We start from the raw sequence: 16,815 nt of genomic DNA, 5'->3' as shown, positions 1-16,815 counted from the left end.
CAGGCAGCTGGTCCCGCGCACGCCGCGGTGCCGGCGCCGCAGATGAGCCCAGTCCGAGCACCGCGGAGGAAGGCGCTTGCTCCGGCAGCTGCCCCGGCGCTGAGCTGAGCCCGCCCAACCGCTCCCCAGAGAAACAACAGAGCCGGCTGACATCAGGCTACCATTTATTGTAAAAGGCCGCGGTGCCCGCGGTGCCCTGAGCAGGCTGGGCCAGGGCCAGGGCTGGGAGGAGGTATCTAAAAGTGCTATTTACACTTTAGAGCTCCGGCTGTGTGTCCCCGGAGTCCATCCTGCCAGGGATCCCCTCTCTGTCCCGCTGCCCCCATCCCATTCAGTAAAAGCTCCTTGCAGCTCCCTGTCCCTGGCTCGAGCTCAGGTCCTTCCCTGAGTGTCCCTGGCACTCCCTGGGGCCGGCAGGGCTGCTGTCAGCACCTCGCGGTACCGCTGTCGGCTGGGCGTCCGTGCCCGCAGGGCAGCCCAGCGAGTCGTGGCAGGTGGTGCCAGGGTGCTGCCCGCGCTTGCCCATTGTGAGGATGCCCGCAGCGTGGTTGCCGGAGCCATGGAGCAGGCGGTAGAGCCGGCTCTGGAAGGCCAGGGGGACGCTCTTCCTCTTGCCCAGTGTGAGGATGCCAGCGGCGTGGTTGCCCATGCCGTGCAGGAGGTCGTAGACACGGCAGGAGCAGGTCTTCTGCCGGCAGCAGTGGGGCAGGGTCTGCCGGGCAGCAGCCAGGGAGCAGAACAGGAGCAGGAGCAGGAGGCAGGCAGCTCGCCGGGGCTGCCGGAGCAACGGACAGCATCAGTGCAGGGCAGCGACAGGGCAGAGAGGGGGGGACAGCACAGCCCCAGGACTGCCCCCCCTGCTGCGCTCACTGGTGTTTCAACTCCCCCCTGCCCTGGTTGTTGCCGCAGGGGCCCAGCCCCACACCCGAGGTGCACCTGGAGCGTCACCCTTCGGTGACAGCCAGCACCCTCACCTGTGTTCCAACCAGCAGCCAGATGTGGAGGTGTCCTCACTGCACCCCTGCTCCAGCACACAGCAGCTGTGGCAAACACTCTTCTCTCGCTGTCCAGTGCCACGGGACAAGCAGCGAAAGCGCCCATGCTGCAGGCATTGCATGCCCAGCTCCCTCCCAAGAACTGCCCTCATCGGCTGCTGGCTGCGGCTGGGGACTCCCGGGGATTTGCTGCACACTTGGAGCTTCCCAAGAAACCGGCCAGACCCTCCTGCACCCCCAGCCCTACATTCCGACTTCCCACCCATCGCTGTTCTCTTGTCCCCAGGGGCTGCAGCACCCCAGCCCCACCTTGGTGTTGGGCACCTCCATCCTTCTTGGGGTCTTCAGGTGGCCGAGCGGCTCTGGGGCATGTCCCATCGGGCAGCCGACAGCACAGGACCCTGCACTGCCACTGCTGCTTTATAGGGCCCAGCACAATAGGGCTGCCAAAAATAACGCTGGGGCAGCAGGAGTGACCGGTCTCTGGGAGACGTGGGAGCACTGGGGCCGGTAGCCCGGAGACCGTCCAGGCCTTTCCCCTCATTTGCAGCTCCCCATTGTGTGGGTACTCACTGGACGGGGTGCCTGGCACTAATGAGGCCATAATTGCCCATGGGCCACGCTGCTGGGCTGGCATAAAGGGGCTGAAGGTCAGCGCTGGCCGGCTCTGGCCGCAGCGCGGTGGTGCGCTGAGCCTCTGCTCAAAACCCCATTAGGCTAATTAATCCCCTGAACAAAGGGGTGCCAGCAGCTGTATAGCTCCCTGACTGACGTGGGGAGCCGTCACCCTGCGCCTGGCTGGTGCCAGGGAGGGATAGTGCCACCAGGGTCCTGTACCCGGTGCCACCCGCCATCCCCTTTGGTGACACTGTCCCACCCTGGTCCCATGCCTGAAACAGAGGGAGCCACAGGGCACCAGGGAGGGTCTTGCACTCTTTATAACACTCCACAACCCCAGGCCACGTCCAGTCTTTGCTGGTGCTGGAACTCCCTTGCCCTGGGGGATGAACCCAAACATTTCCCTGATGCCAGAAGCCACACCTGCTGTTCAGTGACACCCTGGCCCCACAGCTGCTGCACCAGAGAGCCTTCCAACCCCTCTGCATAGTACAGACCCCAAGGATGCTATGGACAGGACCAGCCAGAACCCTTCCTGCCGGCCAGGTTTTCCCCAGGGCTGGTGAAGGCAAATCTTGCAGCCCTGGGGAGGGTGGACGGGATCCCAGACCTGGGGCTGCTCTTCCAAGTGGCATCTGGCACAGCAGGCTGGGGGTACATGCACATGGGCACGGGGGTACCAGCATCCCCACTGGCCCCAGGGCAGAGTACTGGCTCCAGGAGCAGCTGGAGGGGATGGATGAGTCCTCTGAGAGCTTGGCGGGGCAACCGGGAGCAGGGACATCTCTCCCCAGCCTCTCCACTGAGTTCTGGTGCAAGCCCCTCAACACCCAGCCTCACACACATTCCCCAGGCAGGCTGGAGCTCTCTGCTCCTGGCTCCTGTGGCCAGGGGTGCTCAGTCTGGGCCCCCGAGCCCCAGACCGGGGTCAGCAGGACGCTGTGTCTCCACCTCCATCTGTCTCAGGGATGGGCTCCAGCGGGGCACGCAGCCGGGAGGGCTCCGGCGAGGCTGATCCATTCCTGCCAATGCCGCAGGACTGTCCCGCATTGTGGATCTGCCACAGGTTGTCCAGTGCCTCCGCTTTGGCATGCTTGAGGAGGTCAGCCTGGCCCTGTGGGGAGATGTCAGGGGGGGTGTTAGGGTGGAGGCAGGAGGGTGAGGGGGCAGGGGAGGGCAGGGCAGGTGTGTCCCCACAGCCCTTGCCCCTCACCTTGAGGACAGTGATGTTCCAGGCGAAGCTCTCCAGCGCCTTCTGCAGCTTGCGGCCCCGCAGCCCCTCCTTGGTCTCGATGCGGTGCAGCTCCTTGTGGAAATCCATCCCTGCATTGACGGGAGAGCCCCTCAGTGGGTGCAGGGGCACTGGCACAGGGACAGCCACCACCCACGACCAGCAGGGACCAAGCCAGCGGGATGCCCTTTGCCCACCATGGGGTTGCAGGCTGGGTGGGCTCCCCACTGCCCCAGCAGCCTCAAGAGTCCTCCATGTCTCGAATGATGGGCCAAAGGAGCCCTCAACGCCCCAGCACCATGGTCAGCTGCAGCCTGTGGCCATTCTGGACTCCGGAGACCATGAGGTCTGGAAGGGCAGTGAAGACCTTGGGCAGAGGCACAACTCTTGCACTCCATGGTTCATCTGGGGGGCTCAGAGCAGGGCCACCAGGCCCCCCCATCGGAGCGTGGAACCCGTTACCGTGCACCACGTGGCGTCCTCGTGAGTGGGTGCTATATTTACCCCTCCTGACGCAGCACCGGCTCTGGGCCCACGCGAGGGCTCCCACGCAGCTCGCTCGCCCTCGCGCTGCCAATCAGCTCGCCCACGGCCCTGCGCCCCCGCCGCAGCCCGCAGCTCCCCGGACCCCCAGCTCCCACCAGCAAGGTACCGGCCATGCCGGCACCACAGGGGCTTGTCCACAGCACAGCCAGGATGAAAGCAGGGACAGGCAGCGCCAGGGCATGGGGGGTGGGGGCTGCAGCCGCCAAATTGCTGCCTATCAGCACCCCGAGGGGCTGCACATCCCCCTCTGCCCTGCAGCACTGCAGCACAGCAGCCAGAGCAGTACAGGAGGGCACAGCACCAGCCTGTGCTCTGCAGCTCATGCCCCACTGCTCCACTCCCCCAGCGCTCGCAGCAGTGGCAGAGCTGAAAGCCAAGAGCTCGGGGAGATTTCCGTCTGCCGCGTAGGCAGGGAACAAACACGGCTGCTGGCAGCAAGGCTGGCATGGCTGGGATAGCAGAGCAGGGCCCCCTTCTTCTTCCCCAGCCCCTCCAGCACCTGACACTCTCCCAGCCCCATGGGGAGCCCACAGAAGCCCCTGGAGCTGGTGGGGCTATCCCTGTGGGGTCCCAGCCGAAAGAGGGGCCATGCAGCCATTGGGGTTGGAGCGGGGCCAGAGGTCCCAGGCAGCTGCCGGAGTCGGGGGAGGACCAGGGCAGGCGGCAGCAGCACCTGCTTGTGTGGGTTCTGCCATGTGTTTGGGAAGTCTTAACACTCAGTTGCCATTTCTGCCGTCAGCCCCAGCCTGTTATTTCTGGCACTAATTATGTTCTGGCGTTTGACAGCTAATGACTCTTCCCCGCTTCCTCATCAGCCTCCCCCACTCTGCTGCTCCCTACCACACAGCTCTGCAGCCCACCCACCCACACCCTGCCCCAGTGCAGAAAGCCCTGAGCCCCAGCACCCCAGGACATGCCTGGGTCCACAACCAGAGCCACACTGGAGCTGGGGCTGCCCTCCGGGACCCACCTGCCTGCTGTGCCTGGATGAGCTTCCCATACACCGCGTCAGCAGACTCGATCAGCGTCCGGCTAGTCTGGATCATCTGGAGAGAGGGGCAGCATGAGGAGCTGGGCAACCCTGGCCCTTTGCCCCCTGGCCAAGTGGATGGGGACACGAGGCTCATCACGGGCTGCCCCCTTCACCACCGCAGTGCCTGGGGTCTGGCCCTCCCCACCTCACCACACATGGCCAGGTATGGTGTGACCAGCACCCAGCCAGTGGCCAGGTTCCCTTCAACACAAAAGAAGGAAGCAGCTCCGGCTGTGGCTATTTATGGGATTTCTCCCACCTGGTGGGACCGGGCAAGGGACAGGCAGTGCAGGCACAGGGTGGGGGCTGCAGCGTCCCAGGGTCAGACCAATCTGGACAAGCCTGTGCCTTGGCAAGACTCCTCCCTGGGCAGCCCTCATGCAGCCCCCTGCCCGCTCACCTTCCCCTGCCCCAGGATGGGTACAGTGAGTTCAGGGTCCCCCGTCCTTGGCAGGGTGCTGGTCCCAGTGTCACTGACCCCAAGGAGCCTCCCCAAGGCGCCGAGCCCTGGCAGGATGGCACTTACCGTCTCGTAGGCAGTGAGAACCTTGCGCAGCAGGTCGGGGATGGGGCCCTGGGCCTCCATGGGGGGGTACTGCTCTGCCAGGTTGAGGGTGACGCTGGGTGCACTGTCACTGTGCAGCAGCCATGTGGACACCGTCAGGATGCACTGCTTCATGTTGGCAGCGGGTGTCAGCCCACACAGCTCCTTGAAGGAGACCAACGCATTCTGCAGGCAGTGACCAGTGTCAGGAGTTCAGCTGGGAGGACCCCCAGGAGCCCCCCGACACCAGAACAGCCCCATTTCCCACAGCTCTCTGCTTCAGGTAAGGCTCCTCGCTCACATCCCCCAAGAAAAGGGGGACACCCGGGCTCCCTACCACTGTCAGTCCAGCCCCATCCTCCCCTGCAGAAACCAGGTCCCCCAGTGCCTCTGCAGGGTCCGTACCTGTACATTCTCCCGCAGGTCAGTGGCCTCCCGCAGCGGCTGGGTGGCCGTCCGGAAGACCTCATCGATGGCTTTGATGCCAGTGGCCTTGGTGGAAGTGTACTCCCTCACTCGGCGGCCCCGGCGCCCTGCCAGCCCCCGGCGGTGCCCCTTGCCCCCGCCACGGCGGTCACTAATGGCCACGTGCACAAAGAGGGTGGCGTGGGGCAGGGGCTCGCCGGCCAGCGACTGGAGGGGGACATGGCGGTAGCCAGGCTGCAGGCACTCAAAGGGGATGGTGTACTGGGCAATGAACTCGTCCCCAATGTAGTCATCGTCCAGCACAACGAAGCGCAGGACGGCCAGCTCCGGCAGGTTGATCTGGAACTCCAGGCTCTCATCGAAGATGGGGTTGTCCCCGCTCTGCAGGGCTGTCTTGGTGCGGTGCTCAGCGCAATCAGCCGGGATGCCGTGGATTTCAGCACAGACATAGGGCTCCACAACCTCCCCCTTGGCCCCCGAGCCCTTGGGCTTGGGCAGGTTCTGCCCGCTGATGACCTTAAGGTGTAGGAGCTGGGCAGGCACCCCGGGCAGGGAGTCCTTGGCGTTGGCACTGAAGTAGGAGACCTCCTCCCGCATGATGGCCGGGCGGAGGACGTAGCCACAGGCCCCGTTCTGCCGGAACCAGCCCGCATTCAGGTCCATCATGAGCCCTGGTGTCTGGTAGTTCATAGCCACCATCTGGCAGCCGCACTTCCAGAAATCCTGGGGGTTCATGTTGCTGGCGTCGATGCGCATGGGGCTGGGGTAGATGCGGGAGAGGAACCGCTTGTTGTAGCTGACCAGCTCAGCCGGGCACTCGTTGGCGAAGCGTCCCGCCTCCACCTCGCTGAAGGAGCACATCTCCCAGTAGCGTTGCCCACGTCGTGAGCTCTCAAAGTCCTGGAAGGGGACTGCCTGGCAGAGGCTCACCAGCTCTGAGAGCTCACGGCTGAGGCGCACCCGCCGCAGGCCACCTCCCTCCGGTGCCTCCCGGTCCTCCTGGCCCAGTCGCCGCGCCAGCTCCCAGCCTTCCTCCTCATCCGACACCTCCCCCTCGCTGTCCTCGCAGGTGGGCGGCAGCTTCTTGCCCTTGATGAGGATGCGGCCCTTGAGCTCCTCCGGGGAGGGCAGGTAGGACGCCATAGGGTTGGGGGGCTCCAGGTACAGCTTCTCCCCCAGCGTCTTGCGCAGGCACTGGGCAGCGAGTCGCTGCTGGGAGGCCGAGCAGCGCACCACCAGGCAGAGGATGAGGGGGTAGGCAGAGGCAGTGAAGGCGTGCTGGTCAATCAGCCCCACCACGGCACGGAAGGGCACACAGGAGGCAGCTGAGGGGCTGGTGTAGACCACGGGCTCGCCCTCAGGGCCATCCCACAGCACCAGCTCGATGCTGCGGCAGCCCAGGCCCAGGGCACTGATGTAGCCACTGATGTCTGAGCGGCCCCAGAAGTTGTCCTCCAGCAGGCAGGCGCTGTGGGCAGAGCTAATGTAGTAGTGGGAGAGGGGCTGTGCCATGTCCTGGCAGACCTTGCGGTGCTGTGGGTCAAAGATGGAGCAGTCAGCAGAGAGCAGGTAACGCGTGAAGCCGTCGATGGCAAGGTAGCCCTTCTCCCGGCCCTCCTTGGAGGGTTCATACTTGCTGACAATCTCCAAGCACTTCTCCTCTGTCACCCCCTCCATGCCCTGCTCCACCTCCAGGAACATCAGCAGGTCCTTCACCCCCAGGTATTCCTTGTTGCTGGAAAACTGGACCAGCAGGAAAAAGATCTCAGGGCGGGTGCAGAGCTCGCAGTATGCCTCTACGAAGAGGTCACAGGCCACCTCCATGCCGGGACGCTCGTTGGCCTTCTGCAGTTCCTTGAACTTCAGCTCGATGGTGGAGGTCTTCATGCCAGGGTTGAGTGCTTTGATCAGCTGCACAGCCCGGGACACGGGGATGCGGCCAGACTTCTCCAGGTCAGCAAGGTCGAAGACGGAGGAGATCCAGGACGTCCGGAGGCTGGGGTGGCTGGTCCCGGGCGCTTCAGGGCTGTGCTTCCCATAGGACACCAGATACCGCAGCCCCATCACCCAGGCACTCACCACATCTGCTGAGCTGGCCACCAGGTCCAGGGACTCGTAGTTGTCTCCATAAATGATGGAAAAGGCGCACTCATCCGGGAACTGGTCGGAGAGGCCATTGCTGCGCAGGACAGGTGTCTTCTTGCCCACACGCACCTCTTTGACCGATTTGATCTCAATCTTGGCCTTCTCCGAGTCCTTCTTGGAGGGCTCCCAGCGCACAGAGCGCATGTCGGCGTCCAGCACGAAGAAACGGCTGTACATGCGGGAGTTGGAGCGCACCTTCTTCAGCTCACAGCCCTCCAGCATGAGGGAGATGCAGGCAGCTGTGCTGTTGATCTTGCGGTCATTGGGCATGGAGCTGAAGGACACTGTCTTCTTCTTCTGTGGCAGCCGCTGCCGGGAGCCATCCTGCCAGGGTGGGAAAGGGGCAGAGCCATCAGGGACAGCCAGGCAGCACATGCCCCACCATTTCCCAGCACCCTCCTGCCCCATGGTCCCCCTGCCCCAGTCCAAAGCAGAGTATAGCACTGCCCCAGGGTGCCCCAGGGTGTCCCAGCACCACGCTAAGCCCAGTCCACTCCAGTCCGCCCCTCTCCGGGGGGCTGGAAGCCAGCTCCAGCCCTGGCTTCCCTCACAGCTCACTCTGGCTTATTTTAACTCTGCTTTCCTTCCTTCCTTCCTGCTCCTGGCCCTGAGCTGGATCCTTCCCCACTGCTCACTCACCCTCACAGGCACAGCCATGTGCCAGCAGCCCAGCACAGCCCCTGCATCTCTGGCCTGGGGACACCAGAGGAAAACAGAAGCCCAGCATGTGATGCATGAGCAGAGCTGCTCCTAGGGAGCCCAAGACAGACCCCCTCACTCTTCTGCGAGGAGCAGGGCAGGACAGCCACTGCCATGTGCTGGGGACGACCCCAGCCACGGCTCTGTCCCACAGAGCGCAGGGTCACGAGGGCATGGGCTGTGTGCTGCCAGCACCTCATGCCCACACTCTGTCCTGCCTCACTACAGGGAGGGGGGACCCAGCTGCCACGGGGCTGGCAGGGGATGAGGGGGAACAGCAGGGCCGGGAGTGTATTATGGGATGGATTTCATTAAGTAGCACAGTAGGAGGAGATTTAATCCACTTCAAGATTATGGTGAGTCACCTCTAATCTGGTGGTGTCTCTGTCAGAGGCAGGTCCCGCTCAATTGCCCAGGTTGGAGGTGAGGGGTTGATCCCCTCCAGCGCCCCGAGAGCCTCCACAGCTCCCGCTCGGGGCTGTGCCCAGGCAAGCACATCCCGTGCCTGATCCTGGAGGGTCGGGATCTGTCCTATGGGGCCAGGCAGCCACAGCCAAGGGCATTCGGGATAGGTCGCACAGAAGGATGTATGGTTTCCCCAGGTAATCGGGAATCCTCCAGGGATACCCGAGACAAAACGGCCCAGGGAAGGAGGAACCAGCACCAGCCCTCAGCCCCTTGTTAGAGCCAGGCACATCCTACTATCCTGGAGCTCGGATGTGGGAGCTGTTTGCATCCCCTTACTACCAGATTGCTCCAGGGAGCTGGCCGAGCTCCAAGACCTCGCATCGGTGCCAGCCATCCCGGGTCGGCAGGGGCCCAGCAGCAGGTCACGCCACCGGCCAGCCCTGCGGGGAAGGACTCGATGCCGGAGCTTCCTGCAAGCTGCAATCTGAGCGCCCCACTGACGAGCAGCCGCGGCCCCCACCCCGCCGCGGGGCGATGGGCACCGAGGGCCGCAGCTCCTGCCCCCGGCAGGACCCCCGCATCTCTGCAGACCGGCTCCCCGCCCGGCGCACCCACCCCGGGCGGCTCCGCACCGGGCCCCACAGCTGAAAACAGGAAATCCATCCGGAAAGGAAACACGGGCGGGGGGCCTGCGTGCACCCAGAGCCAGCGACCTGCTTCCAGCTGTGCCCACGGCAGGCAGCCAGACACACCCCACCGGCACCAGCCCCGCCGGCCCCCCGACCACCCCGGCTCAGGGTGAAAGCCGGAACGCCCTCCCTGCAGACCCCCACCCTCCCAGGCTTGGACAGGGGAGGGGATGCCCGCTGCAGCACTTTGGGGTGCAGATGTGTGGCACAGACCCAAGGGAGCCCTGCAGCACACACGTTCTGCTTCTCCCTCTGCACGGGCAAGCGGCGAGCAGGGGACAGTGGGTGCAAGGAGTCTCCCGTCTGCAGCTCCTCAGTGCGGCCTGGGGACCGGCAGGGAAGAGCCGCTGCTCCCTGGCAGCCCCTTCACAGGCTGTTCCAGGTGCTCTTCAACCCTGAGGTCACCCCACGAAGTGCTGGACAAGGCGCGGCAGGAGCAGCACAGGCAGTTGACGAGTAAGGCAGCAGCGGAGCCGGGAGGACATGGTGCCCGTGGCCATGGCAGCGCGGAACGCCCCCAGACAGAGGGCAGAGCTCCGGCCGGAGCAGGGATCCTGCTCACACTGTGCCACCAAGCTGGCAGGGAGGAGGCAGGGCTCCGTAGAGCGAAGCACCGACCACGATGCCAGTGGTGAGTGTGGGCTGGGCACGGAGGGCATGTCCTAGCCCAGCTCTGCAGCATGTGTTAAGCACCTTTTCAGCCAATTATCTCCTGCATTAGTGACCTGGTGAGCGCTGATGCCCTAATCTCAGCCTCCACGTGACGGCCACCGTTACCGGCCACGTAACCCACTCTCAAAGCACAGGATGGAGAAGGGCCCATCAGTCGTCCCTCTCTCCCCTTTATCCCCCAGCCTGGCCGTGACGTGAGTCATCTGCAGCTGAATTCCCCAGGTCCCGGGTCTCCCCACTACCCCTATCCCAGGCTGGGCAGCGTGGGCAGGGGTGCAGGCAGGCAGCAGCCTCGGAGCTGAGGCATTGGGAGATCAGGCACAGCCAGGGCTTTTTCACCGTCGTTTGTTCCCTGCCAGGAAGAGAGCGACTGACACATCCACTCCCCGCAGCACCAGCTGCCACTCCCCAGCGAGGGGCCATGGAGCCAGATCCCAGCAGAGACACCACACAGCTCCTGGGGCTGGCGCACGATGGGAAGGGGGCTCAGGGGACAGAACAGCAAGACGCTAGAGAAGGGACACCTCCTGCAGCAGGGAAGAACAGATCCAATACCCCTAAGTCCCTCTCCAACATCCCCCCAGGCCACGGGACCACCAGGCCCCTCCACTTTCAGCCTGGGAAGAAAGAAGGGAGCAGGTCCTCTAGCCAGGTCACAGGGACACTGCAGGGGACAGCTCGGGCCCCGCTGCCCCAGGCCCCCTGTCTCCACACAGCTAGTGAGTCGCACTTTCAGATTCACTCCTCCAGCCTTTTCTGGAAATCCCAAAAAATAACAGAGCTGACAGCTCTTTCCACATGTGCCTCCAGTGCCACTTAGGCCCCGGATGGACTCGGAGATCCACAACGGATCAGCACAAGCTGGGGATGCTCTCCGGGTCTGACCTCCTCCCGGGCCAGCGCCCTCCCCTGCCAGCTCTGCCCCTGGGCCACCCGACCTTCACGTGAGGACAAATCCCGTGGTGACGCAGGTGGTGACAGAGATGTGCCCGGCCCGGGGGCAAGCGAGAGGTTCACTACTCCCAGCCCGCGGCGCCCACGGATGGCCCCTGGAGGGCCCTGGAGGGGAAGTGACCAGGAAGGATGCTGGTCCGTCCCGGGAGGAGCAGGGACCCCGGCAAGGTCCCCAAGGAAACCGGGCACAGACGGCGCACTGGCACCAGCCTCTGGTTGCACGAGAGCACCGGCAGGTCTCCGTGCCGTCACCGCGTGGGCACAGCCCGGCCGCCCCCGCAACAGTTTGCAGCGAGAGCCCAGGCGGGCACGGGCAGGGAATCAGGGTCCTGACACCGCTGTCCAGAAAACTGGATCCCAGGGACAGAAGAGCGGGGCTGGGACACCATGGGAACAGCCCCCTCACGGGGTATTAATAGCACCGGAGCAATCTCAGCTTAAAATAGGCTGCCGGGAGCAGCGAGGCGAGTCCCGGGCGGACGTGACCTATTGTGTCAGCTAGTACCGCTGGCATCAGCACAATCAGGGGGGTTCATTTAGGAAAGCATACGTGTGATCCACTGCCCACCCAGCTGGGAGACCCCTGAGACCCTCCCTGGCCCCTGGGCCCACCATGGCCCGGCAACACCAGGTGTTGCGAGCACACTGCAAGCTGGTCAGGCCAGGCCCAAGGCTCAGTGCTTGGCAGGAGAGAGCACGGGAGAGCAGAAGCTGCCCGAGGGGCAGGAGCGGGCGTCTTCTCACTGGCACCCAGGGGTGCCCCGAGCAGAACCCGGTGATGCTGCAGCGTGGCCATGGCACTCGACAGGGCGACCCACGGACACTCCACAGAGCCGGGCCGGGCGAGACTGTGCCCTTGGGGACCCTGAGTTCGGGCAGGGCGTGGGGACGCCGTGTCAGTCCCGGTGCGACCAGCACCGCGGGCAGGTGGCGACCCCCGGGCGACCGGGGATGCGGCTGCTCTGCAGCTCCTTGGAGCCGCTCCACGGGCACAGGAGGAGCGAGAAGCGGCGGACAGAGCCGGTGCGGGGGGACGCGCGGCTCGGCGGGGGGACACGGCTCGGCATCCCAGCGCTGCGCAGGTGCCGGGCCCGGGGCGCGGGGGGGGCCGGGCCGGTGCCGGTGGGGGGCTCTCACCTTCATGATGCTGGCCCGGGGCGCGGCGGGCGCGGGGCTCCGCTCCGCCGAGTCCTCGCGGCTGCTGCTGCCTGAGCCCGAGCCGGGGCTGCCGCCGCCGCCGCCGCGGGGCCCGTTGGGCAGCGGCGCGGCGGGGCGGGGCGAGCCCGGCGGCGGGGCGCCCCGGGGCCCCTCCGCCATCCCCCGCGGCCTCAGGGCAGCGGCCGCCGCGGGGCCCCGGGGCGCCCGGAGCCTGCGCCCGCCGCCGCCGCCGCTGCGGGCTCAGTGGCGGAGCGGGCGGGAGGCGGCGCGGCCGGGAGGAGGGGACGGGCCGGGCCGGGGGCGGGGACGCGGCGGGGATGGGGATGGGGACGGCGCGGCCCCCCCGCCCCGGGCTGCAGCGGCGGAGCGCGCGGACGGGCACCGGCACCTTCCACCGCCGGGGCATCCCCGGCCTCCGCCCAGCACCGCAGCGCCCGGGCCCGGCAGCCGCCCGATACCGATGGGACCCCGGCCGAGCCCGCACCCTGCAGCCTTGGTACCAGCAGCACAAACGAGCCTGCACCCAAAACAAGCTGCACACTGCAGCCGGGCACTCAAATCGACCTTGTACCCTGCAGCCTGGCACCCAAAAGCAGCCGGGCACTCAGCAGCCTGGCCCTGCCCAGCGGGTGCCACCCCACCAACTTCCCCTCCCACTGGGGTGGTACCCAGGCAGGGCAGCGCAAGCAGAGCCGCCCAGGGCAGCCCCGGCCCCGCACGGCTTTGCCAGGCAGGTGGCTCAAGACTTTTGTTGCGGGATGCTCCCAGCTTCTCCCCGACCCGGAGCAAAAATTTTGCTCCAGTTTTTTTTCCAGCAGGGATGGGGGAGCAGGCCTCAGCCAGGTTCATCCCTGGCGGGGATCTCGGCTGTGCCAGGGGATGCTTTGCTTTGTGTGAGCCTTGTTCAAGACATCATCTCCGGCCCACGGCCCGGCTGCCCCCCAGCAGCAGCTGCGGCACAGCAGGTGCCCCACATGCCCTCGCCAGCCCTTGAAATAACCCTTAATGAGCAGGAGGGGAAATGACCAGTCCCTCCCGATGGTACACCTGTGCCTCAAAGGCACAAAGAGCCTGGTGGCCCCAGAGCGTGGCAGCCCCCGAGCTGGTTAAATATTCATGGCTGCCCCTTCCCCAGGACCCCCGAGAATAGCAGCAACTCCTCAGCCCCCAGAGCAGTCAGATTGCCTGAGCAATCTCTTTAATGAGGATTAAAAATAATAGTCTAAAGAATCAATCCCAGAGTGTGGTCCTTTATTTATTTTTAAGAGATAATCCTCTTTTATTTTGCATTTGGTTTTTAAAACATTAAAAGCAGCCCTCGGTGGAGCTTATTCTTAAACCAGTGGACATGCACTGGAGCCCGGCTGGGGCTGCTCTGTGGCACCTGCCACCACCAGCCACCTGAGCCCTGCCCGCAGTGTCCCTGCCAGGGGACAAAATGCCACAGGGCCCCAGTGCTCAGCGCAGTGATGAGCCACGGCTCTTCTGCTCCTCCTGCTCCCACAGAGGTTTCCATTGTGCCCTCTGCCTCAGCCATGGGCTGTGATGCCCAAGGTGTCCCTTGGGAAAGTCACAGGTACCCACTCCCCTGTGGCTGCAGGTGCTGCCAAGGCACTGAGTGAAGGGGGTCCAGCAGCTGCAGGGCCCCACTGCCCCGCGACACTCCCAAGCTCCTGCTCCATCCCCATGGCAGCACTGAGTGGTGCCCACCAGTGCCTGCTGCTGCCATGGATCACAGTCAAGCTGTCTCCATCTGCTCTGTTCAGCCATTCCCTTGGGGCTGGGCACCTTGCCCCCACGCCCTCCTGCCCCAGGGACATGGCCCCTCCTCGGAGGGTGCATGCCAAGCAAACCCCAGGGTGGAAGGGCTGCGGGGACCCCCGGGCTGCCCTACGAGACAACTGATCCCTGGATGAGCCGCAGCAGCTGCTCTTCGTGCAGGACCCTGGGCATGGGCAGGGGGGAGCCCAGTGCTTCCCGCAGCCGGCTGAAGGTCCCAGGCCTCACCAGGTGCAGGCGCAGGGGCCCAATGCTGCCCTTGAAGCGGAAGGATTTGTAGACAGGGAAATCCTCCTGGAGACACTGGTCCAGCTGCAAAGAGAGGGCAGCTGCCTATGCTGGTCCCAGATTGCCATACCAGTACCCTTCAGCCACCCCACACAGACCCAGAGCAGAGCCCACGTCCTGCTCACCTTGTAGCGTTGCCCCTCTGACAGGTCCTGCAGGCCCTGCAGCTCCATGAACACCTCGTAGTGGGGGGCGCAGGGCCCCGAGGAGTCACCTGCAGCAGCACCATGACTATGTTAGAGCTGCCCGCAGCCCCCCCAGCCCTGCTGGGCACAGGAGGGCTGGCAGAGCTCCAGGCAGCACCAGCTACACTTTTGGAGGGACTTGGACAGCTCAGGGGAACTCACCCAGCAGGCTGCTCTCCACACAGACGTAGTCAATCAGGCGAGCACCTGGCCACATCCTCAGGGCGCGGCACAGGCTCTGGCAGAACTGCTCCTCAGGGATGCTCTCGCCTCGCACACTCAGCGTGTGGCTCTCCCTGCGGTGCAGGGACACAGCATGGGTCACTGGCACCCTCCTGTTAAGACCCTGCCAGGTGAGGGACGGGTTGGGGTGTCCTCTACCTGCGCACAGGTTCCACCATGGGACACTGCTTGTGGAAGCCGGCCACCCTCAGCACCTCCCCAGTACGGCACCTGCATGCGCAGCGAGAGTGTGAGGGGAGATGGGTGCATGGGGCTGGGGCAGGCAGCCCCCCAGGACTACACAGCAGGGATGAGGCACCTGTACTCTCCTGGCTGGGCTGTCACAACCAGCCCATACTCGCGTCCCTCCCAGAGCTCATCCAGCAGCACCGTCCGTGGCTCCTTGTTGGCCGGGCAGGGCAGGAACTCGCAGAAAGCCCAGTCAGGGCACAGCAGGAATCGGGTCACTGGCTCCGCTGGCCACAGGTTTACACCAAGCAGGGCTGGGCAGAGGCAGCATGTGCCAACGTGAGCTCCCCAGACGCCCCATCCTTGCCCACACAAGCCTCACCCCTCTCCAAGGGGAAGCATTTTGCCGGTGCCAGGACAGAGCTGTTTTCAGGTTGCAGGAAGGGAATGCAGCACAGAGATGTACCTGCACTTGCTGGGGCAGGGAGATCTGTGCTGCCATATGGCAGCAGCTCCCTGAGGGCACCCAGGGCAGGCCAAGAGGACACCCCAGCGTGGGGGACACTCACCTCCTGCCGCCTGGTAGAAGGGGCAGTAGAAGGGCAGCCCCTGGCAGTCGGCCTGGCGGAGGGAGTCGCAGTAGAGCCGCTCCGTGCCATGGGCCGTCCTCAGCACCACCACCTCCAGCTGTGGCCACAGACGCCTGGCGATGCCCTCAAAGCCGCGGGCACACTCAGCACGGAGCTCAGCTGCCCGGGCAGCATCAGGGGTCAGCAATGCTTGCAGCTGGTCCCGCACCCCCTCGGGCAGCCCGGGCTGGGGGCTCAGCCTGCCCAGCGCCAGCTCCTGGGCCAGCTGGGGCCATTCGGTGCGCAGGACCACCAGCGCGTCGTGCAGCTCGGCTGCCAGCCCGGCCTCCAGCACGTGCAGCGCACGCTGCCGCAGGGCAAAGAGCAGCTGCACCCGCAGTGCCGCAGCCCGCGAGGGCAGGGCGCCCGCTGGGGCCGGCGTGCAGTACAGGGTGGGCAGCAGCCACCCCGCCGGGGCGCGGGGACAGCCAGGGGTCCAGTGCAGCAGGGCCGTGCCCCGGCGGGCCAGTGCCCGCGGAAAGGCGGCGCCGAGGGCATCCAGGTAGAGCAGGGACCCCTGCGTGGGAGGAGAAGGTCAGGAGGGCAGACCCTGAGGGAATCCGCGCCCGCCCCGCTCTCCGCTCCCCGCACCTGCAGCCGGGGGTCGGTGTCCCAGCAGCCGGGGAGCAGAGCCCAGAGGCGCAGCGGGGGGACGGGATCCGGCGGCGCTCCGTGCCGACAGGGCGGCCCCAGAGGATGCCGCTCCTGGAACTCCTCCGAGCCTGCCGGGAGAGGCACAAGGTGAGGGGGCAACCATGGGACCGACCCCCTGCCCGCCCCCCCGCCCCGCAGCCCCGCGCTCACCGCCGGCCGTCCCGGTGCCGGTGCCCAGCAGCCGCCGCAGCCGCCGCTCCTGGCTCAGCCGCACGTCGCTGCCCAGCGCCTCCAGCCGCCGCCGGTACCGGCCCCCGGCGCGGCGCAGCGCGGAACGGACGAGGCGGTGCCGCAGCGCGGGGACGGCCACGGCCACGGCCACGGCCACGGCCACGGCCACCACCGCCGCGACCGCCACCGCCGGCAGCATCGCGGAATGCGGACGCCGCCCCAGAACAGGGACCCGGCCCCGGACACCCCTCGCCCACCCGGCTATTCCGCCTCCGGCAGAAATGACGGAGAATTATCGCGCCCGGCGCCGCCCCCCTCCCCGCTTTACTTTTATTTTCATTTTCGCCTTTACACAGCACCCCCGGAGCCCCCCGCTCGGTAGAGAATTCAACCGCAATTGAACCCCGAGTACCAGCGCTCCCTATCCCGCCATCAAGAGCAAGCTCCTTCTTAGGAAAAAGAGGACAATTGATCCGGTTTACTTTGCTTTCCGGCAGGAAAAATGGCCCCGGCCCCAGCCCCAGCCCAGCCCCTGCTCCGTCCCGCCCGGACAAAGCCCCCCAGATCCGCCCAGCTTGTG

At 65.6% G+C, this 16,815-nt stretch overlaps 1 protein-coding gene across 1 annotated transcript; it reads right to left on the bottom strand.

The window, feature by feature from the left end:
- Positions 1–174: 174 nt before the first annotated feature.
- Positions 175–16,442, bottom strand: LOC309582338 (inactive phospholipase C-like protein 2). Its single transcript, XM_082297427.1, has 12 exons — positions 16,215–16,442; positions 16,002–16,132; positions 15,351–15,927; positions 14,912–15,095; positions 14,752–14,823; positions 14,533–14,666; positions 14,311–14,399; positions 5,373–7,862; positions 4,950–5,153; positions 4,361–4,436; positions 2,827–2,936; positions 175–775 (listed from the first exon to the last, which is right to left on the bottom strand). The coding sequence occupies exons 1-12, from the start codon at positions 16,432–16,434 to the stop codon at positions 332–334; spliced, it is 4,731 nt and encodes a 1,576-aa protein (XP_082153553.1). The 5' UTR covers positions 16,435–16,442; the 3' UTR covers positions 175–331.
- Between the last annotated feature and the right edge of the window lie 373 nt (positions 16,443–16,815).

This window comes from Coloeus monedula (assembly GCF_965178545.1).
Source record: "Coloeus monedula genome assembly, chromosome: 26".
NCBI lineage: Eukaryota > Metazoa > Chordata > Aves > Passeriformes > Corvidae > Coloeus > Coloeus monedula.
The sequence above is the reverse complement of the archived record's forward strand: the minus strand, read 5'-3'. Positions and strand labels throughout refer to the sequence as shown.